The 22681-nt window shown below is 44.7% G+C and overlaps 1 protein-coding gene across 1 annotated transcript; it reads left to right on the forward strand.

Annotated features, from left to right (window-relative positions):
- The first annotated feature begins 7026 nt into the window (after positions 1-7026).
- TNFSF8 (TNF superfamily member 8) lies at positions 7027-21059 on the forward strand. Its single transcript, XM_032200048.1, has 4 exons — positions 7027-7221; positions 12588-12633; positions 20226-20297; positions 20662-21059. The coding sequence occupies exons 1-4, from the start codon at positions 7027-7029 to the stop codon at positions 21057-21059; spliced, it is 711 nt and encodes a 236-aa protein (XP_032055939.1).
- Positions 21060-22681: the final 1622 nt, after the last annotated feature.

Here is a 22681-nt window from a genome sequence, read left to right on the forward strand (position 1 = left end):
ACAGGCGGCAGCCTCTGTCGGTGCAGGGCCACCTGCTCCACCATGGTCTCCTCTACAGGCTGCAGCATGGAACCCTGCTCCACCGTGGTACTCCATGGGCTGCAGGGGGACATCCTGCTTCACCATGGGCCTCACCACAGGCCGCAGGGGACTTCTGCTCCGGCGCCTGAAGCACCTCTCCCCCTCCTTCTGCACTGACCTTGGTGACTGCAAGGCTGTTCCTCACTCCTATCACTCTCCCAGCTGCTGTGTGGTGCAGCGTTTTTTTCCCTGTCTTAAATATGCTCTCACAGAGGCGCAAAACAACATTGCTTATTGGCTCGGCTCTGGTCAGCAGTGGGGCCCTTCCCAAACATGGGGCAGCTTCTAGATCCTTCTCACAGAAACCACCCCTATGGCCCCCTGCTACCAAAACCTTGCCACGTAAACCCACTACACATGTATGTACAGTATGTATACAATAGCATGTACTCCACAATATGCCTACAGTGGCGTAACAGCTTTTGCAAACTCTTTCCTTCCTCACATTATAAGGACTGGGAAAAAATAAACAACTTCCCAGGCTCCTCTTTGAGAAGATGAGTGATGGTATTTTACTATTTTGAGGAGGATGAACTACAGAAGTCTTTCACCTTTCCAGAATTATAAATATGCTTTCACAATGCAGTTATGCTCCTGCTGTGATATATGAACTGTGCTTCAAACTAGATGTGACTGACTTTTCCCTGGTTCACATATTATTTCCTGATAGGGTTTAAGGTACAGATGCCACACCGAGCAAGTTATGTATATTTCCCTTTTTATAAGACACAGGGAGATTTATTAGCCATCAAATAAAGACCAGCTTTCATGTGGCCTTTATTTCTGATCTGTGTATGTTACACTGTCAGCTAAATTCAGGTGTCATGTAATTCTGCCCTTCTAGTGAAGTTTAACCAGAGATGATTTGATCCCCTGGAAATGTTTTACTGTTTTTCACCTGATCTCCAAATTACTCATCGCTCCTCAATCAAAAGTTTTCGATACACTCTTCTCATGCAAGGAACACAAATAATAGTTTTTGACATAACTCAGATCAACTAGTTGTTAGTTCAGGATTCAATTTCTTACCAGTTACTAAGTTTCATATTCATGTTCATATTCATACACAGGAAAATTCCTGTTCTTGCAGACTCAACTTTCCAGAGCAATGCCCCTCCTAGGGCATTTCCTCCCCCTAGGCACTTATGTTGATGTCTTCAAAGAAACCTCAGTTCCCCTTTCCACCTAAGCGGCACTGTCATCATTACCAAATCCATTGCTCACCTGCAGCCCCAGGTGTCTATGTGCCTCACCCTTCTTTATTTTGGGTGGGATGGCCATACACAACTGCAAAAATCTGTTTGAGTCTCACAACTCAAGCAAAACAAAAATCTGCCTGTCTCACAAGTCAGCCCTCACCTGATGTTTCTTTGCATGGCTCATCAACCTGATTTTTTTTTTTTTCCTGAAAACAAATAAACAAACAAAATAACCAACAAGGTTTTTGGCCGATCTGAGAATGACTGAGTAATATTGTATGGCCTTTACCTGAATTAGCATGCCAGATTATGTGATCTAATGGCCCCTTCGTGACTTAAAAGCTAGGAATCTATTATGTATGTTGACTGTAAGATCCTTTTCTAAGATGCCCTGGTCACAGTGCTGCATCTCTCTGCCAGCCCTGGGATGTCTGGATGCGGCAGGTTGCAGTGCTGCCTTCCCTCACAGCAGAGGGTCAAAGCATGGTCTCTGCAGACCTCTTCCAAAAGTCCTTTGGTTCTGCAACTTTCAGTGCTTACAGCTATTTCTTCCTGCCATGCAAAGTGATGCACGCCTCCTTCTTCTTTTAAATGTAGAATCCAGAGTAGGCACCAGAGCCTGAGTATAGCTCTGGGTGGCTCCATTTTTGATTACGCTGCTCGAATCACTCAGAAATGGCCTGGTGTTCAGGAAGTGATGAACACCATACTGGGCATGAAGATTCTCCCAGTGTTTTTTCACTGAATAATTGGAATTTGAGGTACCTGAAAACTCCAGACATGCTTGAAAAAATCACATTCTAAAGAACTCTGCACTTTTGATTTAAGGTATGTTTTTAATCTTCCTATTTCTTACAGCTTGGTGATTCATGCATTACCTCCTTCCTGTTACTCCCAAGCCATTCATCAGAATGCAGAGGGGATTAGTGCTCCGAAAAGAACATTTCTGTTTTGATTGACTCTTGACAGCAAATGTTGCTGAAAAATACCAAAGATTTTCCAGGAGAGTAGGTAGCTCCTTTCTTTGGGAAGGATGCTACATGGGCAGAACTGGTACTGTCTGGGAAGAGAATAACTCCTACTGAGCAAAGGCACTCTCTGACAAATCTGTGGAAGTTATTGTACTTTTATAACTGTTCCATTTATACTGCTTTATTACTGCATTTTATTATCTATCTTAACACCTCTGCTTTCTACCTGTACTTCTAGAGAGATGGATGGTGCATATCACCTCCAGTATAAAAAGATGTTTTTCCCCCTATAGCCAATTTTCAGCTAATTTAATATACCTGTGTTTCTATTGCCTTACAAGGCTGAGTGATATAATTCTTTTGAACAACAAAGACAGTCGCACAGCACAAATAAACATTACGTAGCTTCCCGAGGAGATAATACTGTGCAATGGCAGTTCTAACCTTTTTTCTTTTCTCTTATTTTCCTACTGTCTGATGTCTATTTTTATTCCGTAATTTTACTGCAGAAACAAAATGAGAAAAGAACATTGCTTTTCTTGGAATCCTTCCAATGTGTTGCAAGAGCAGAAGAAAGCCTGGATGAGATATGCAGCATCTCCTTCAGAAGACTCTTTTATGGTAACTGCCAACAATATCATCACAGCAGTGTTAGTGTGATACTGGAATGTCATTTACTTCCTTCTGTGACCAGCCTTGGATCAGGATCACACAAATAGGTACAGTTTTTAATAAATACCATTTTAAAAGATCTTTCTCAATCCTTGAATTGCTGACTTTCGATGGAAATTAGGCATCACTGGGATTTTGAATATCCTCTTAGTTCCTCCCCCTGGTGGAAGTTGGTGGGGGGCAGAACTGTTCTGGAGATGCCCACAATAACCTGTCCATCTAGCAGGTAATGTACTTTACCATGTCTCAGTAAATGAAAGGCAAGGTGGACCAGACCTCTGCTGATCCATGGTTATGAGTGCATGTGCTACTCCTGCAGGATCAAGCACTGAAGCATTTTTCAGGAGCGAGGAGTGCTCAAGCAGAAGGACCCTGGCCCAGGCATCCATCTCCCTCAGAGGCTGAGATGCGGAGTACAAACATAACACCAAAGCACAATACAAGAGAATGATTCATCGGAGGAAACTTAAAATCCTGTGATTCATACCTTGAGTACTAATGATGTTTTGCAGTAACCTCAGTTTACTGATGTTGCATTTCCATTTCAAGTGATTTACAATTTAGCTGTAGTCAAAGAGCTCTTTCTTTAAGAGGGTCTCTTTGAAGGTAAGAGCCCAAAAGCATATTTGCTATCTAAAACCCTTAATTAGGGGGATGAGGTGAGGAATCATACACGATAATAAAAGATACATCATGGTACATATTCTAAGCTCTCTTAGATCGTGGAAATCTAAAGACAAAGCTCTGGCAGTAAACTATATGAGCATAAACATGAATGATGGTTTTGATGAGAAACGGACCCAGTTCCCACTGAGGATCAAAACAGAAACTGCTAAAGGCATTTGCACTCTTCACGCCTCTGGATTTTAGTGGCAGCTGGGCACATACATGTCTCTGAAGAATTGGCTTTTAATGTCTTTCAGAAAAGTTTTCAGTTCTCACAAACTTCAGTCAAAGGTGAATTTCCATTGACCACATGGATGAGTTTTCAGTTCTCAGAAAGTTTATTTGGTTCCTTTCAGTGGAGGAGTAGATAAATAAATATTAAAAAGGGGGCTGGGATATTTCATATTTTTCTTCTAAAGACACTCACTTGAAAACTCTACCAAGAAATCATTAGAACTGCTGATTTTGTGGTTCACTTGTTTTCTCCCTCTTTGTCCTTTTAAGCAAAGCTCTTTGCTGCAGAGGATGCAGCAGGCGCCTCATATTGAAGAGTCAATGCAAATACAGGGCAAGCACTTGCTATTTAGCCTCTCAACTGGAGCTTGTGAGAATGGATGCAACATTGCTCAGAAGGCATGAAAACAGTGAACTGGGCTCTGGAAATCAGGCATAATCAGGCAGCTGGCATGATAGGTTTTGTAGAGTGAGGTTGTTGGACATAAAGGGTAACAGAGCATTGCATTAAAGTTATGTCTTAAAGTGCATCACCACCCTCAAGCCAGGGTATACAGCCACTGTACCCCAAGAGCAGCTATTTCACAGGGAGGTGAGGTGGTTTATCTACTGCCTAAGACAAAGCTACAGGAGCAGAAGCATCCAGTCAACCTGTCATGTTATCCTGCTGCAAAACTACTGGCTGCCTTAGCTGTACATCTGGCTCGGCTGAGCAGTATTTCCCTTCGACAATTCAAGGCATTTCACCCTCCTCAGTGAAAGAAGAGGAATCATCTGTTGATCCTGCTGTTACCTGGGGCATTCTTAGGTGTTTGCTGTCTTTGAAATCTGTACTGCATGATATCATTGCACAAGCAGACGCTCTGTGCCTGCCATATATTTTATATGTGACCTTCCGAGCAGACTTTGCTGGCTCACTAAACACTGCAGCATTCAAGTGCCATGCTAGTGGGTTGACTGAATTTAGTCTAGAAAGTAACAAGCCAAATTTAATCTGGTTTGCACCTGCTTGCACAGGGGCTGAACTTTTCCCATTTCCCTTTAATGGCCTTCATTGATCTCATTTTATCATTATCACCACTACAGTATCTGGTTATCTACTTATACGTAAGGCTAGCACAAGTATTTGACATTTGCAGGTAGAACTGACCATGCACATCTCTGTACAGCCACAAACACCTACAAGCTCACAGAGGACGGTGCTCTCCTCATGACACTGAAGATGCTGGGACATTCTTAAAACTACAACACCATTACTCTCATGCAAGTCATCTTCCTTGCTGAGGTATGTATCTGCTCCACCATGAGCAAGAGATGCTTAATGTCTTTTAAAGTATAATAGATGCCGTCAGTCACTGCAAGATCTTTGCAGTTTGGATCTTCCTGCATTTCACAATTGTCACATTGCTACGGAGCAATGATGCTCTTTGGAAACGCCTCCACGCTCTGCTTTCCCAAGGATAGGTTTGAAGCTCTGCAGGACTGGCTGTTGGAAGGGGTCAAAAGAGCCTTCAGGAATGTGCAGTTCTTTTCCTTGCAAATCAAGACTAATTTCCAGTGCATAGCAGGGTGATTGAGAACCACTGCTTTCAGGTGCTGTCCAAAATGTTTGCTGCCATGAGGCAGGACTGAGAGGGTGAAGATCCACCTCATCCAACCTCCCAGGCTTGAGTGACAGACTTCCTGAGGAAGCCCTGACCAAGCATCTTACTGTACCATCTCATCTTTCAGGAGAGGATTCTTCCCTTTGTCTCCTGATTAAAATAGACTGCCTGTTTCCACAGTGATAAGTGATGCTCTGAAAAACACTGTTTGGAAATCTATACAAGCTTTTGTACTGCTGTGCTCTGATGATATTTTTTAAAGCTAAGTATTAATAACAGTAAGGTGCCAGGATGTCTTAATGTCAGGGGTATAAAGCAGAACTAGATTAAAATAGAAAGGTACCACGTCTGGCTTGGGAGTCCCATTAGCCAAAATCAGAGGAACCTGGATAATTACACTCAATAAATAACTTTACCTGCTTTTTCTGTTCTGATATCTTTCCCAAGGCATCTCCTGTTGTGCTCTACAGAAGGCAAGCTGTTGAGATAGATGGACCATTGGTAAGATCCTGTTTGTTCATTCTGATGACCGTATATCACTGAACTGGGAATAGCTAAAATAAATAATAATCCTAGTCATCCTGATCTGTTACACAAGTTATTTGGTTTCCATAGTTATGAATCAAAAGAGGACATGCATCTAACTGTGAAAATTTTCAGAACACCAAAATGTCTTTCGAGTTGGGCTAGCCAGAAAGCAAGCAGTCATCTCACACAAAAAATGGAGGGTTAGGTATTACTGATGATTCCACGCTGGAAAGCAGTGGCGGTGCTTCCAGTTAGAGAAGTCTCGATTGGGTTTGGTGATAAACTTCATGGCTGGGTGCTAGAACAAGCCTGGAACAGAGATACTTGTGGGCAAGGGATAAACCAGGATAAATTCAGCAGCTGCTGTCAAGGCATGGAAGCAAATACAGACATGCTCTGCAGGCACATCCTGACATCATGCTTTCAGTTACTTTGGTGTGACCACTTTCTGTCTATGCCTTTGCCTAGAATTTGTGTCCTGCATCAGAGACATCTTCCTGACAATTTCTGAGAAATGTTCAAGCATAATCTCACCCACCATCTGCAGACTTCAGAGGCAGGAGCAGCAGCCACCAGACACAAAGCCCAGGTCAATGCAGAGCGCCGGCGATCACAGCGCTGGGACGCTGCGGAGAATCACAAGAGATTACTCTGTGCAACAGGAAGGCAGCGCTCTGGGGTGAGGTACTGTACCGAGCTGTAGCTGCACTGAGTATAAAATGAAACAAAATTTGCATAGCTCTCTGTTTCACAGAAAGCCAGCGGTAGGGAGGGGGGGGACTGATCTTGGTAACTATTCACCTTCTGACATCAGAAACCTCCAATGCAGCATACAAGACGGCTGTCGCGAAATCCCTGATCAAGAACATGAAGCTCCTTCCCCTCTTCACAGCTGCAACCTGCATCACGCCCCCAGGTCCTTCTTTCTTCATACCACAAGTGATGAAGTTTTTTTTTCCAGATCACATGAGCCAGGATGAAGGGGGAAAATCCTGCCAGGAACAGAGATGGGCTGCGACCTGAACCTGACCAAGGGGAGATACAGAGCAGTACCCTGAGAGCTATATAAGAATGTGCTCGGCACAAGAGCAAACACTTTTTCAGGTGAAGGACTCTCATGAATCAGCCATGCATGTGAGTGAAGACACCGTTTCAAGGAGGCTTGGAGCCACTAACAAAACATGTTTGTATTTCATCATCGCTACCCTCGCCACATTACTCGTCTTTGCACTAGCCACCATCATGGTCTTAGTCATTCAGAGGACGGTAAGCAATTTCTCACTTAATTCATTGCCTTTTTCTTTTGTTCTTTTTTCTTTATTTTCTAATGTAACCTCCCTCTCTCCAACTAATATTCTGTAGCTAGCAGATCAATCTCTGCCACCTGTAATGAGTACACACACAAGATAGGGGACAAAACAAAGAGGGAGAGCAAAGAACCTTCAAAAAAAGAAATCATTGCTCCATGGGCAACATTATTTCTAGCATGCAATTTCTTCTCTATGAATAGAAATGGGAAGCTCATAATCCAAGAGTCAATCCACACTATGTCCAGCCTAGTTAGGAGGAGAAGTGGAACGAAGACATATCAGTGCCTCAGTGTCTGCTGCCTGGCTTATGTATCCCCTGCCACTTCTCTGGAGAGCAATCGCTGTCCAAGATAGTCTGGTCCGGTCTTGCCTGGTCTGGCAGTGTCTGTTAGGGATGGACACAGTACAAGCCATCTGGCTGCGTGACGCTGTGTGGTGCTGTCTGCTAGGATGCCATGAGAGGCAGTGAAGCAGAGCTCCCCTGAACAACCCTGAGCAGTGGATGTGGCAAGGAACCTCGTGATGCCCCAACGTTTTTGTCAGTCTTGCTCTCGGGAGTGATTTTTTAATGCAAAAATAGTTATAGCAAGGATAGCTGAAGGATGTAAGTGAGACAAGGTCTGAGAAAAAGAACTCTTCCCACTGCCTAATGACATTTCCCCCTTCTTAAAATACAGAGGATCTGGGACTGAATGGGGAATCAGTGAGACAGGTCCATCCAGGACAGAGGTACAGGTTTGTGAATACAAAAGGTGCATTTCTGATCCTACCAGGAATGTTGCTACGAATTTTACCAGAGTATAATATCACGTTAGAAGTTTTATAGTCTTTGAAATCTTAGTGCAAAAATCTAAGTGCTGAAGCATCTCTGCTATGATTCATAGAATGAAAGCACCAGCATGGAGCTGCTGAATGATGCTGGCCATGGAAAACAAAATATGTTCATTCAGCACAATATTTTCTCTTACTAAATTGATCCTGTACAATTTATGTATCTGTGTATGCTCATTACCCAGAAATTAAACCATTAAAGCTTGACTGATACTTCTTTAAGTTGTACCAGCAAGGAGTCATTTACCTGAAATCAGCGTTCTTCCAAAAGAGAAGCAGTTTGGAGACAGTTAGAATGAGACATGGGGATTTTCAAGTGATAAATAGTGGGACATTAAGGGAGATCTTTAAAATAACAGCCTGGGTAATTACAGAATTGCCACAGTTTTCCTATATAATGAGGCTTTCATTTGTACTTATTATGAAAGTAAGCATTAAATTACTTCTCCATCAGGATAAATGCAGTTACACCAGTTGCCAGAGGAACAATATTACCGAAAGAGTCAAGGTTTTCATTTAAAAGAGTAATGACATTACTGCAGCTGCTTCGGAAACAGTGTTAGATTTGGAAACATTATTCATTCCCCCACATTTTCCAACACCCTAAGAAATTTCCTTTACACTTTGTTTTCAAGAAAGGCGGTACAGCACAGTGTCAGACCTGGGAAGTGTCATTTTTTGGAACTACATTCAGAGCTGAAGTCAGTTCAGTTCCCAGCTTTCATCTACAGAAACACTTTGTATTGGCCCATTCACTTACCTACATCTTTTAGAAGTGATTTTTGTTTTTCCTCACAGACAAGAGCAGTTGCTGCATAGTGGACCTTTGCCTACATTTTCCCTCTTAACACTGTTAGAAGGGCCATGAGGCCTCCGTGCTTCTGCCTGCTGCGGTTCACTGCTGCTAGATATATAGATAGATATAGATGGTAGATATAGATAAACACACATACACCTATGTAGATGTCTGTATATATGGAGAGAGAGAAAATCAGTGGAAGAGGTAAGAAAGGAATAGAGAACTGTAATTAGGACACATAAAGCCCAGGACACCTTGGACTGTACTGCAAGGTACGCTGTATTAGACACCTAGGCCATGAGGTGTAGCACTATGAACAGATTCTGGGTGAAGTCTGGGACAGTCCGTCACTGCTCTGCATTTTGTAGGGGCCATATAGTTACCCTCTAAGCGGCATGGGCAAGTCCCCTCAGTGTGGCTCAGGCACCAGCTGACTGCTAGGAGTCAGTGCTGGTCTTTGTGTTTGCTGGTCTCCTCCTCAGGCCACTGGAGTCAATCATGGAATCATTAGGGTTGGAAAAGCCCTCCAAGATCATCTGGTCCAACCATGCCCCTACCACCAATGTCACCCACTAAACCATGTCCCCAAGCACCACGTCCAACCTTTCCTTGAACAACCCCAGGGACGGTGAATCCACCACCTCCCTGGGCAACCCATTCCAACATCTGGCCACTCTTTCTGAGAAGAAATGTCTCCTCATTTCCAACCTGCACCTCCTCTGGTGCAACTTGAGGCCGTTCCCTCTAGTCCTGCCGCTAGTTACCCTGCAAACCCCGTTAGCAGTGGGGCTGCAGGAGCCACGTCCCTGCACTGCCTTTGGCTGATTTATGGCTACTTACAGGTCTGTAAGGAGCCTTGCCGAGAGCAGGCCCATCGGAGCCTGCTGGCCCCCTCTGGTGGACAACCCTGACAAAAACGAAGGAAAAAGGAAATTAAAATAGCCCCTGCCAGCAATTTCCCACTCGTTGAACACCAAAGTACGTCTGCTTTGCCCCCCGGCTCAGCCAGCCACGGATAACGAAGGTTTGAAGCCCGGAGATTAATTAATGTCCTCAGCTTCTGTTGCTGGGACCTGCGGGACGCACTCTTGCGAAAGCCCTGGGCCTCATGAAGCTGATCTCAGGCTCATTTCTGGGGCACTGTGTTTTGGGATGCGTTGTCCTGGGCTTTGTAGAGGTGGGCACGCATTTTGGAGACTTCTGGTTAAACAAATACTCAGCTCTGAGCCCGAGTGTTAGAGTGACCCAAGGGAACGGCGTGGAGCTGTGACAGGGGAGGCTCAGGCTGGGTGTTAGGGAGAGGTTCTGCACGCAGAGGTGGTCAGGCACTGGGACAGGCTCCCTAGGGATGTGGGCATGGCACTGAGCTGCCAGAGCTCAAGGAGCATTTAGACAATGCTCTCAGACCTAGGGTCTGTTTTTTGGGTGGTCCTGAACGGAGCCAGGGCCTGGATGCAATGGTCCCTGTGGGTCCCTTCCAACTCGGGCCATTCTGTGCTTCAGTGACTACTATAACAGCATCGGTCTGTCTCAGCTTGGGAAACTTTCTTGTAAAGTAATTAAGGGAAGGAAGAAAGACAGGACTTTCACTAGCACCTGATTATCATTTTCTCTAATGAAGCAAGTTCAAATTCTTCTGCTTGCCAAGTCTAAGATCCTTCATCAGCAGCACCCAGATCACTGCAGACAGGGTGAATTCGTTGTACTGAATTGTTCCCGAGCCAGTGCTCTGTTAAACCTCTCTGAGCTCCTAGCATGCGTCCCTGTGCATTCCAAATTACACTATTACACGCAATGTGCTGGCTGTCACAAGAGAAAACAGCAATGCTAGTAATATTTCAAAGCAAGATCTAAAGTGTTATTTGAATACCTAGTCACTTGCCACTAAAATAAATTGAATTAATATCTCATGTTTTCACCCACTGGGAGACTTCCCAAGTGAGGACACGATATGTTAATTCATTTTAATTCTTTTTCTGTTGCCCTGGCTACAAAGCATGCTGTGTGCCATCAGCCTCATCCTGCATGCTGTCTCTGAGGGAGGGCTGAGAGGCGAGCACCTCACTGATAGTAACATCTCAGTTACTTTACCAACCTCTCTATAGACAGCCATGGCTTTTCTTTCTGATCATATTGAGCGTAATCTTGCTGGGGAGATAGCATCTTTCTCCCTGTCTTACATGGGTGTGGGAAGAGAAAATGAACGACTCAGATATTGTAGGTTCCCAAATCACAAAGCACCTATACAATCTCTATCTGCAGGATGCAATATCTTGCTATTAGACCAAAGGATAATTTCAGCTTGCCTGGAACAGACATTTCTCTACATTTCAGCTGTAGTTGAAAGCACGGTCACTTTAGGCCAAAGTCAAAATTAAATGTATTCTTAAACATCTAAGGCCACAACATTAAGTACCAGAAACAGACACAGCGTGACTTCTCTTACTGTCCAACCATCTTCTTTCTCCTCATGCCACACATTATTCTATTTACACCTAGAAATAAAGTGCTCATATTTTAAGACCCTTGAGATCTCCAGACCACTGCGGATGATGGTGTCTCCTGCCACATGTATAGGCTGCCTTGCTTTTCCCAGGAGATAACAGATGTTCTGCCAAAGCTAGTACCAGATTCCCAACTTTCTAATCCTTGGACATGCTGAATTGGGCCTGGCCAGGTTACACAGCACAATTAGCCCAGGTCATTAGATTTGAGAATAAAAGAGTCAGTTTAGGATAGCCTGGAAGGGAACAGAAACCACTCCCTGATACTGAAATTAGCACTGTGTGTGAGCGAAGGGACATGACACAGAGTTTCAAGTGCTGAGGCACTCACAATTTCTTTCCACAGCTGTCAGGAAAATTTGTTTGCTCCCTGGGGGCACTGATGTACAGTTATGAGCTGTTAGAGCTATAACCTGCATGGAAGTAGATACACAAGCAGGCACAGGCCCGAGGAATTCATGTTTGGAAAGCAGAGAGGTATGCCAAAACAAAAGCTAGACCACAGAGGAAGCCTACTGCCTTTCACATTTGGAGCATGTTTCCTGAGAAGTTTTCAGGCCATGCTGACAGAGGACAATTCCCCATTCCTTTTTGACCTTTGGGTCAAGAAGCAAGAAGTAGGAGAAAAGGTGAGGCAGGACAACACTGCTGCTCCCAGACCTGTGCTGGGGCTCTGCAGCTTTTATTTTCATCCAGCCAGGCTTCCCAGGGCCAAACACTGGCTCTGAAGGGTGTCCAGTCCCACTCTGTCCTACTCCCCCCAAGCTTTGCAAGCCACAGGGAGAGCTTCAGGGCTTCTGCTTCCAAAACAACCCCAACAAAAGCCACACACATTTCTTACAGCACTGGGAAATTTGCTGTGTCAGAAATGTAGATTTCTACTACTTTCAGGGAAACAAACAAACAAACAAACAAACAAAACAAACAAACAAAAAAAAAAAAAGCTGTGATGAGGAATGACTGAGAATGAATTTTCTAAGTGCAGAGTTGCTGAAGGGCTGTGCTCCACAGCTCTCCCTCACTGGGATGCTGGGGTGCTCTGTAGGAGCCATATGCTGTGTAACTCCCAGCTCTGCAGTGCCTTCCTGGGATGCAGTGGAAACTTTTAATATCGACAAATAGAGTCCCACTTGAACACAGGTGTGCCCTGCTCCCAGAATAACCTCCCCACTCTCATTTCTCTTCCAGGCAGCTGATCCTGCCACAGAGGGCATCACAGAACCCATCCGCAAAGGTAAGACACCTAAATTGACAGCCTGTGCTGTGTTTCATTTGTAATGCAAGTATTGCCCAGGATCGTGAGTAAGGCAATTATGCACATCTCAACATTTCACATAAAGTCACTTCTTGGTGAAAAGCCAAGGCAGTGGAAAAAAAAAAAAAAAAAAAAAAAAAAAAGAGAGAGAGAGAGAGAAGAAGAAGAAGAAGAAAAAAACTTTCAAATTACTCGGTACCTCCGGAAACCAGGGCATAGCTGAGGAAATAACAAGCATTTCTGAATCTGCCCTGAGGTGTCTTTGCAAGAAAGCATTTTTGCCAGAGGATGTGAACATCATTCTATTAGGTCTTATTTTAAGGGCTGGCTCTTGCACATGGGGACATAATGTCCCTGGTCCCTGTCCTGGGACAGGGTGTAAACGTGTTAGCACATATTTCAAAACAACAGGAGCTCCTCTTGAACTCCTCTGGTCTGGAGTAGTTACGTGTTTTTTACTGGCTTGCAGGAAAAAGGGAGGAGGGAAGGGGTAGGTCGAGGAGAAGCAAGTGGAAAACAGCACCCAGAGGCAAGGAGCAGGGAATTTAAACAGGCAGAGTACGGACATAGGGAATCCAAAATTGGAGAAACCTTTCAAACTAGCCTAGCAGAGACAGCCTACCAAGATTCTGTTTTCCCTTAGTATAAATCAGAGAAGCACTGTTTATTTAATTTCTATTGCCTTCCTGTTTCTGTGGTCCTTAGCACCAAGTATTTTGACTTGCAAATACGAGTTCCTAGTTAGTCCCAGAAGACATGAGATAGCATCACCTCCCACTCCTCAGATGGGAAAACTGAAGCACAGTGATCATCTAGAGGTGTTGGCACAACAGGAATCTGAAAAATCAAGGTCCAGAAAACCTTCCTTACATAACTATATTTTCTGCACCTCTGTTTTTGTGCACAGGTGACATAATGAAGCATTTGGTCAATATACACTCTAACTAGCAGAATTTTTGAATCCAGGACTGTTCTGTATTGGGCTTTTTCCATACCACACGAAGTTGTCCCTGCATGTCCCACTGCCCTTCCTGAGAACTTTGCATCAACCTCACCATCATTTTTGTGTGTTTTCAAATTCCTGTAAAACAGGAGGGATTTTCTTCTCCCCTCAGTGCTTTTTTTTTCTCTCTGTGTATCTTCTATATATCTCCTTAAGTTTTTCTATGGCTTTCTGGTACTATAGCTTGTACTTGAAGATCCTCAGAAATAAAGCAGGGTCTTAACATCCAGGGCAGATTTGAATAAGGGAGTTTGGGCAGCCCTATCACAGCCTCATTCCAGTGCATCCCCAAAATTGCCCAGAAAGGAGCTTTGCAAACCTAAGTGGTTGCAAAGCCTCAGCCTGGCTGCCCACATCCCCCATGGTGGCAGCAAGTCCCCAGTGCCTGTGGAGCGGTGCAGCCCCAGAGCAGAGCCTCTGCCTCACAAGCCAGCCCAACCTCAGAGAAATCACCAGAACGGCGCTGGTTTTCATGGCTGAGTTTTACCACCGATTAGAAAGAGGTAGTGAAAGCTGTCGGAGAGGTGTCTGGTGATTGACAGAGGAGGAGCCACTGAGCCTCTGTCGTAGGTCAGGGTTATGTAAAAGCAAAACACAAGCAATATTGGCATTCCCAAAGTAGGAAGGAGAGGTCTCACATTAAGAAAAAAAAAAAAAAAAAAAAAAAGTTGCATTGCAATTTTATTTATTTACTTTCAAATCTCACAATCTGTGCCAATTGTTCTTTCTCCTCATCAACATCTGGCAGGTGCAAGGCAGGAGGAGCCAGGAATTTCTCTCCAGGAATTTACAAGACGTGTTTCCTTAGCTAGAAAACATTTTGCCTTTGGGTCAATATCAATTACAGGAATCCTGTTGCTCTAAATTCTGCTGTTAAATCTGCAGTGATGCCATTAGTGTAAGACAAAGGAGGGCATAGCAAAATGCCACAAGGCAGGAAGGGCTGCCGAAAGCTCTCTGCAGTGTGTGCAGGTGCTCGATCAGCCTACACCTCCCCGCCTGTCAGGCTCTATTGCACAGCTCTGATGGGGTAATGGAGCATTAAAGTGTGAGCAAATTACAATGGCCTTTTATTTTTCTCTTAAAATGCATAAAGCAGGGCTAATTGATTAATAGATCCCAGTGGGTAATTTACAGCGGGCCCCTCGGCACGGAGCTCTGTCGTCCGCTGCCAGGCATCGCTTGCTGACTTCTAAGCAGAGAGCCTCGGCAGCTGCTGCAAGTCCTATCCCGCAGCTGCAGAGTAAGACCAGAAGCATAAGAAATGTTGCAGGATGGCAATGGTGGTGAGGCTGGAGTGGCTGTGGATTTAGGTTTGCATTTGTGCCTGCCCCTTGGACAGCCCCAGTGTTGATAATGTAATTTGGAGGGTGTTGCACCCCCTGCTTCACAACGGGACTTGGAAGCCCTGAGTTGAAAGGAGGCCGAGAAAGCAAATTGAGCATTGCTGAGTTGACAGTTGGGTGCTCAGCCTTGCTCCAACCCTGTGTCTGTAGAAATGGGGAGGCTGAAGGGGCCAACTTGTGCAAAGCTTCTCGGAGATGCTAACAGGGGATGCAGGAGTGTGCAGGTGGGAACGTCTGCACCTCACTCGGGCAGAGTGCATTGCACTACGAAGGGACAGTGGTCCAGACATGGCTACTTCCCTGAATTAATTTAGTGATCTCAAGGCAGGAAAAACACTGTGATTTGCATTTAGTTTTCCAAGGAGATTGTGTTCTATTATTAGCTATACACCAGTGGGCACTAAAGCAGATCTATAGGAGTTTTGTGTTCCTGACTCAGCTGTCTGTCCTCAATGGATGGGTTTCCAGAAATGTGCAAGCAGTAGCTGAGATGCAACGTCAGCTAATTAAATGTTTGTGTGAAAAACGATAGCAATTTCCTGAAAACCCCTGTGCCATCGTTGCTGAAGCAACAGGGGAAGGCATTAAATTCATCGTGAGGTAAATGTTTGTGAAATGTTGTTTCTGGGGAAATATTTCTCTGCAGAAACTCATCCACATTCATAAATATGGAATCACAGGTTGCCATAAATATTAATACAGGCCAGAAGGGTATGATTGGTAGATTCATTTTGGTGGAAAAAAAAAACAAGACACAGAGAAATTTATGATCTGCCAGCATCTGGAGATGTTCAGTCCTCATCCTCTCCTCGTTGTCCTCACCAAGCCTCATTTCCCTTGAAATGCTATAAACCTGGACTGGTGGCTTTTCTTTTTATTTGGGACTACAGAGACATGAAACCAAATCCGCTCTCATTCACAAAATAAAAAACCTGCAGATACATAGGTACACGTGCACTGCTCATATGTATAAAGATAATTCAAAGGAAATTCATCACTCCATTCACAGTTGCAAGGGGAAATAGCTTCCCAAATAGAAAATCTGGTCCCAGGAATTAAAGATAATACAGGTGACATTCACCTATACATTATTTTCTACCCTAGGGTAAATCAGGCTGAAGCTGGTGAAGCAAACAGTCTTTCCAGAACTGTGGTAAAATATCTGAGTGCAGACAGGTTCTTCAGAAATGGACACTTGATGTTTACACCAGTGTTTTTTTTTTTTGCTTTATCACCTACAATACACGTGCATGTTTGTGCAAATATATGTAAAACTGTATGAGGGTCTGTCTGCTCTCAGAAAGGTCAGGGCAGATGAGCTGTGTTTCTCGGTTCAGAAAATTTTGTCAAGCCTGGGCTTGCAAATGCTAGAAGGAGTGCAGAGGCATGCTCCTTGGCAAGCATCCAGCGGAAACTGCTGCTAGCCTGATTCCAGTTAGCCATAAGAGGGGCTTATTTAGCTAGTAACGAGATGATTAGTATTGCCAAAATGCTGAATGTTAGATCCTCTGCCTCTCCAATATTAAAAATGCAAGTTATAGATGAACATATATATACATATACAAACAGCTCCATGAAATTTTGTGACACACGCAATACTGGCAAGCAGGTGAAAGCCTTGAAGAGTTTTGGCCTTAAATTCTGTGCAAAAAACCCTGCAGTAGTCAGGTTTGTTGTGATGAGGAGTTCCTAAGATGTTACTCCCAAATCCAAAGGAAAGAAAGGGATGCTTCTGAAGGACCAGTGTGGTTGTCCTTGGGCTCCCAAGGACCAAAGACACCCAGTGCATGCACAACAAGCGCAGCCACAGGTGGAGCCCAGGAGAGGACATCACCCAGCTGGCACTTGTCACAGCACCACGCAGCTGGGGCTCTCCACCAGTGCCGGCCAGCAGCTGCTTGCAGAACACTGAAACTGGAAGGGGGGAGGTCAGAGAGAGCTGTGGGCTGTCATAAAGAAATAAAGCACAGCAAGATCTGCTGCCTCCAGCACTCTGACAGAAACAGATGAAGTCACCTTGCCTAATTTTGTCAGCATTTAAATTGGTAGAGTATAAGAAAGGATTGAAAGCTGTTTCTTGCCTTCTTTACCTTTAAGGATATTTTTCTTATTTAATTTATCCTTAAGATAAGATAGGTTTTTGATCTGTTTGTCTGTCCTCACTCAGCTCCCAGCCAGCCCTAATGCTGTATGCCCTGCAGAGGAACCTCACCGTAACACATGGGTGGTTGGTACTAGGAGGAGCCTCAAAAACAAACAAACAAAACATCTAAGGGGCTTTTCCTTCCTGGGTAGCAATGCTTTGATCTGCCATGCCGCTTTTGGCTCTTGGTATCACTGCCCTGTGCCTCTGCTCCTGTTATACCCATCTCACAGGTGGGGAAACTGAGGCAGCAAGTGGTGAGGAATGTTCCCCAGGTGGAGCCACATCTCCTCAGACCTGGCTCAGACACAACCATGTGTCCTGCAGCCTCAGGTTCCTCCTGGCAGGCAGACACAGCCTCTATAGGTCCTGCTGTTTCAATGCAAGGCTCTTTCCATTTTGCAGGTGGAAATCGTGGAGGTGGCAGTGATGCTGCAGCTCCACTGAGCCGTTTCACAGCCCCTTTGGCTCGGCGGGGAAAAGCTTCGTAATGCACACAAAAATTGCTCGGTCCTTTCCTTCAGGGCTGCCCCCCTCTGGATGCTTACCCTGTGGTAAAAGGGGTCAGGAAGACAAAAGTGCATTGTCTCCTAAGGGCTTCCTTAGGGCAAAATAACCTAAATGGCTTCCTGCTATGAGTCCTTCCTTATAGGCAGGTTTCTTTCAAGCAACCTGATCTGCAGCGTCCGTGCATCACAGCGGACATGAAACCCGTGTGAGCTCCTTGGTACTTAGGCCCAGTTGTGGCTTTGCTATTCCTCCTTCTCACAGTGTTTTTAAACTGATATAATCCGATTGACTTCTGTGGGATTACTTCTGATTTACACTGCTACTAGAGAAAAGCCAATTAGGCGATGTGATTGAACATATCCATTGATCAGTCCTGAAGCTCTAGTAATTTCAGTCTTTGCCGGCTTGTGCTGAAATGTTTCAGATAAAAGAAGTAACTTGAGAAATAAAACTAGAAAAAGGTTACAAGCTGTCTCAGCGGAGCGAGGGCAGGAAATGTCTCTATACGTTTTTTTCCATAACTTGCCTTCTCAGAAACACAGCTGATGTCACCAAACAAATGGCTTAAACACACATGTACAAAACTTGCTGACATCAATGGGTGTAAGTACAGCTTTGAAAGTGCAAGCACAGCCATATGAGTGAGGGGTAGGTTTTGAGTGATGCCATGAAAATCCTGAGATAGCTCAGGGTTGATGGGGCTCCTGGCAACATCAAGGTGCTTGCGTGCGGGTACAACACTTCTGCTTGCCTAGCAGAAGTTGTGGGGCTGCAGCTTCCAAGGTCTGCTTGAGCAGCAGGGGATTTTCTGCTCTGTAGGGTAAAGCCCCGAAATGGCACCGAGTTTCTCTAAAACTACTCTTCTTTCCTGAAGGACATCAGTAACGCAAGTGGGCTGAGGATGCTGGCTGTGCATTGCCAAAGACTCTTGCTACCACTGTATCAGCATTAGCCTGAAATAAGGGTCAGAAGAGTTTTCTTATATTCACCATCTCCTTATTTCTGTACACTCATTAAAACTCTGTGTTGATATGACTAACATCAGAAAAGCAGGCTTTGGTTTTTCTCTGGGGATTTCCAGCACAGAAAAGGGACTTTGATACACAATTTACTCATTCTTGGAGAGCAGGGAACACCTGCTCCCCTCAAAAGTGTTTCAGCTAATGGAGTCAGAGAGAGATTACAGTTCTTTCAAGACATACATAGCCTCCTCCAACAGTACGAGTGCAAAGGGGGCACTGTTACAAACCAGTGAGACCTGTGTATGGGACTCGCTTTTCCCGCATTTATCTATCCTCCTGACCAAGCATCTCTGAAAAATCAGGCTAAGCAGACACTGTAAGGGTCTGGAGATTGAAGTGCTTTCTTGTACCTTTAGTTTCAGGAATTCTGTGGAAGTTAAGATTCTTGACTTACTCTGTATTTAGTAAACTTCTATACTTTTCATGTAAGGAATGAGATATATGTCATCTGATGTCTTGGATATCTAATTCTGCTTATTAACTGGTACCTCAGGGACCCTTCTGGGTGGATGACTCATACTGATTTTGTAAATGAAGTCACAGGAAAATAGAGATGATTTGTGTTCCCTGGGACAAGGTTGTATAATTTGGTTGGGCTTTCCTGAAATTTCTTCATATTGCATTCCTTGTATTCAGCTGTGGAATAAAACACAGGGAATTCCCAATCTCCCATCTGAGCTGCTCTTTCCCCAGCATCAGCAGGGCCAGGAGATGTAAATAAGGAGAGGTCAGTGCAATGAGGAACAACCACCAACCTGCCTGGTTGCCCCATGGGGGATACACTCTTTTCCTGAATGTACATCTCATCTGTGAATCCACAGGCATGCGGGCTACACAGAGCTGTGCTAACTCTGCTCTTTATAATCGCAGAATAAAAGAGGAATAATCAGTGCCATGCATTCAGCGCTCAGTAAGGAGGAGAGGCTTAGGAAAAGTAGATGAGGAAGTGAAAGGTGGCTGAAAGGGAGGTGAAATGGGAAAGGAAGCAGCAGGGGGGGAAGGGGATAGGGGCAGGGAGGAGCTGGGAGGCAGGAGGTGAGATGCAGGAGACGGGATGCAGGAGCTGGTATATAGGAGCTGGGATGCAGGAGCTGGGATGCAGGGCCAGGATGTGGTGCAGGGATGTGGTGTTGGGATGTGGCACCGGGTTGCAGGATCTGGGCTGCAGGGCCGGGCTGTGGCACCGGGCTGCGGTGCGGGCGCCCCGGAGCCGCCGGCAGTGCCGGGCGCGGCCGCGGGAGGGAGCCGGCCCCGCGCATCCAGCCCCGGCCCGCGGGGAGCCGGCGTTTGGGAGCGAGAACTGCGTCCTACAGGCACTGTAGGGTGTTAAGGGTTTACCGAGGGAGCTGCGGCGCTATGGCAGCCCCGTGCAAGTTAGGTGTTACCAGCCAAGGTGCAGGAACCAGCTCCCAAGCACGCACGCCTCTGGCTGCTGCTGTGCGGTTTGTCCATAGCCCGGGTGCAACAGGAGAGGTGCCGAACACTGACGGTATGTCTTACAGTACAAAGAAATCAGGATTGGTCACCTAACGTGTTGTTTCCTTCAGGGAACACCTCCGAAGACTTTTTAAGAATTCTACAGAATGTCCCGACCAAGGGAGCTGCTGCGTACATGAGAGGTCAGTGAGGTGCCCTGTCTGATCCCATTAATATTTTCTCTAACTTCAAAAGGCATAATAGATGCCTTCCCCACACAGACACACAAATATGCATCTCCACTTCCCTTAAATATTGCAAAGGCCATTTTAAACCACGTCTCCCTGTCTCGGCTTTCCCAAAGGGCTGCACAGTCCGTACAACTTTTCAGCACCCCACTTCCATCTGTGAGCTCACAGCCACCGGGCCGGGGCTCTCTCTGTGACTTTTCTATGGGACAACCTCAGAGCAGGTGTCTCCATTTACTAGAAAATACCTTGCTGCATTTGAATTTAGCTCAGTGAAGTTTGTCAGCTCGTTTTACAATTTCCTTGCTTTTCTTTCTAGTGTCAAGTCCAGTAAATGGTTCAAAATTGAGCTTGGTTGGGAAGGGCATATGTGAAGACATCCAGTGCAAGAGCGAAGAGCTGGTGATACGGCAACAAGGCCTCTACTTGATCTACTGCCACCTGAACTTTCATTTTGCCAACTGTTCAAACAGCCCCACGGACCTCAAGATAGAGTTCCTTGTAAACGGCAAAGTCAACCGGCAAACATTATCCACATGGTGCGCATCAGACACGTGCCAAGAAAAGACTTTTAAGACCTTGTTCCAGTTCCATTTGACGTACCTGAACGTGGAGGACCGGATATCAGTAACACTTAATCATCCTAAATTCTTGAATGAAATTTCCCTTCCCAATGATAATGTTCTTGGGGTCTTGAGGTACAGTGATGAAATGTGAGAAGTCCTCTGACTTCCCACTGCTGCCCAGACTTTCTCTGTCTTTCTCTGAATGACAGCAGCCTGCTTTTACTAGGCTACACCTTGTTTCATGTTTCCTATCTTACCTTATTGCTAGGGTAAACAAGGAACTTTGTGTCCCAGAATGAAATCTAAAGCTACAAGACCCACACCTGGCAGATGTAGGGTTGCTCTGCTTTGGCTCAGGGTAGGACTGGTGTTGGACTATCCAGCACACAACCCACAGACGTGCCAGTGGTTCCTCAAAACAATGCTGTGCAAATAGAGGCCAAAATGCAACCACATTATGGGAAGAGTACACAATATCAAGGCTTTTTGGCTAATGCACTGCTGGCAAGGTGCCTGTGCTCAGGAGATGGAGAAATCCTTTTGTCTAAATTTTATGGTCTAGTCATTGGCAAGGTCATTAAAAAAAATTAACTAACAGTCAAAGCTTGTAATTAAGGCTTTTTTTTTTTTTTTTTTTTTTCAACTAGAGCATGCAACCACAACTCTGGAGCAGGTTTATGGATAGAACATAGAGAGTAAAGATGAGGAAATTACTGACTCCTAGGCTGGTAGCTAAAACTCTGGGACAGGATGTAGGAGACCTGGGACTCACCAGACATTTCCAGGCTGCATTCTGCTATGGACTTTATGCAATTTAGTTCCAAGTGTCTTCCTTTTCACTATTTATCCATTTTTTCTATTTAATATTAAGCTCTTTGGAGCAGAGACTTCGTATATGCACAATGCTTAGCCTCTGTTTTCACCCAGGGCTTTTAGACTTTTCCATAAAGAATATTAAAATAACAATCTTGTGCCACATAACAAAGTTTGTTATGATATATTTTCCTCAAATCCTGTTCTGCTTGTTTGGCAGTTTCCTAAGTGACACGACGGCATGCCAGTGTGCAAACACACCCAAAGACCTGCACTCCTGGAAAATCCAAGATTTAGATCTGAGGTTCAGACTTCCCCAAAGATGATTTCAGACAGTCCAGTGGACATAGGTCATTTGATATTCTTTGAATTAAAAGTTTAGATAATTAAGTATACTTAAAATAATCTCAGGCCCTCTTATTCTGTGAATTTCAGTAACACAGACTTTTACTTTCTATGTAATTCTTAAAGTGAGGGGAGGGATTGAAAAGTTACAAAGGGCTCATGCTTTCCTTTTTCTCTTCATCACCGAGGTTCTACTAAAGCCTGTTTTATTTGGAACTCAGCCCTGGGTACCTGTGCATTCTTCCTTATACATAATTAAGCTGCGTGAACAGTTTTCACCAAACCTTTTAGTCATGAGTTTGGTTAAAAAATCAGTTTCTGGCATCAGAAACCCAGGAAGTCTTTTATTATTCAGGCTTATCTGATGAACGGTTTGTGTGAGCACACTCAAATTACTCCTCATGGAACTAATTTCCTACTTGTGTTATTTCACTGGAAACTCCTGGTACATACTTGAGGTTTCAATCCATTGACCAGGTGATTTCAAAATACACAAAAACCTTTCAGAGGATCACGAACAGTCAAGCTCATTCACTGTTAGGGATACCTGCTTTCTGCTTTGACAGATACTGATGAAAGCAAAAATTCCTTTGTTATCTATAGCTGGGGGAAAGA

This window comes from Aythya fuligula, chromosome 19 (genome assembly GCF_009819795.1).
Source record: "Aythya fuligula isolate bAytFul2 chromosome 19, bAytFul2.pri, whole genome shotgun sequence".
Classification (NCBI taxonomy): domain Eukaryota; kingdom Metazoa; phylum Chordata; class Aves; order Anseriformes; family Anatidae; genus Aythya; species Aythya fuligula.

Coding starts and splice junctions, on each gene's coding strand:
- TNFSF8 (XM_032200048.1), top strand. CDS start 7,027: ATGTGCTCGGCACAAGAGCAAACACTTTTTCAGGTGAAGGACTCTCAT. Junction 7,222..12,587: donor TCTTAGTCATTCAGAGGACG/GTAAGCAATTTC, acceptor TTTCTCTTCCAG/GCAGCTGATCCTGCCACAGA. Junction 20,298..20,661: donor AGCTGCTGCGTACATGAGAG/GTCAGTGAGGTG, acceptor TTTTCTTTCTAG/TGTCAAGTCCAGTAAATGGT.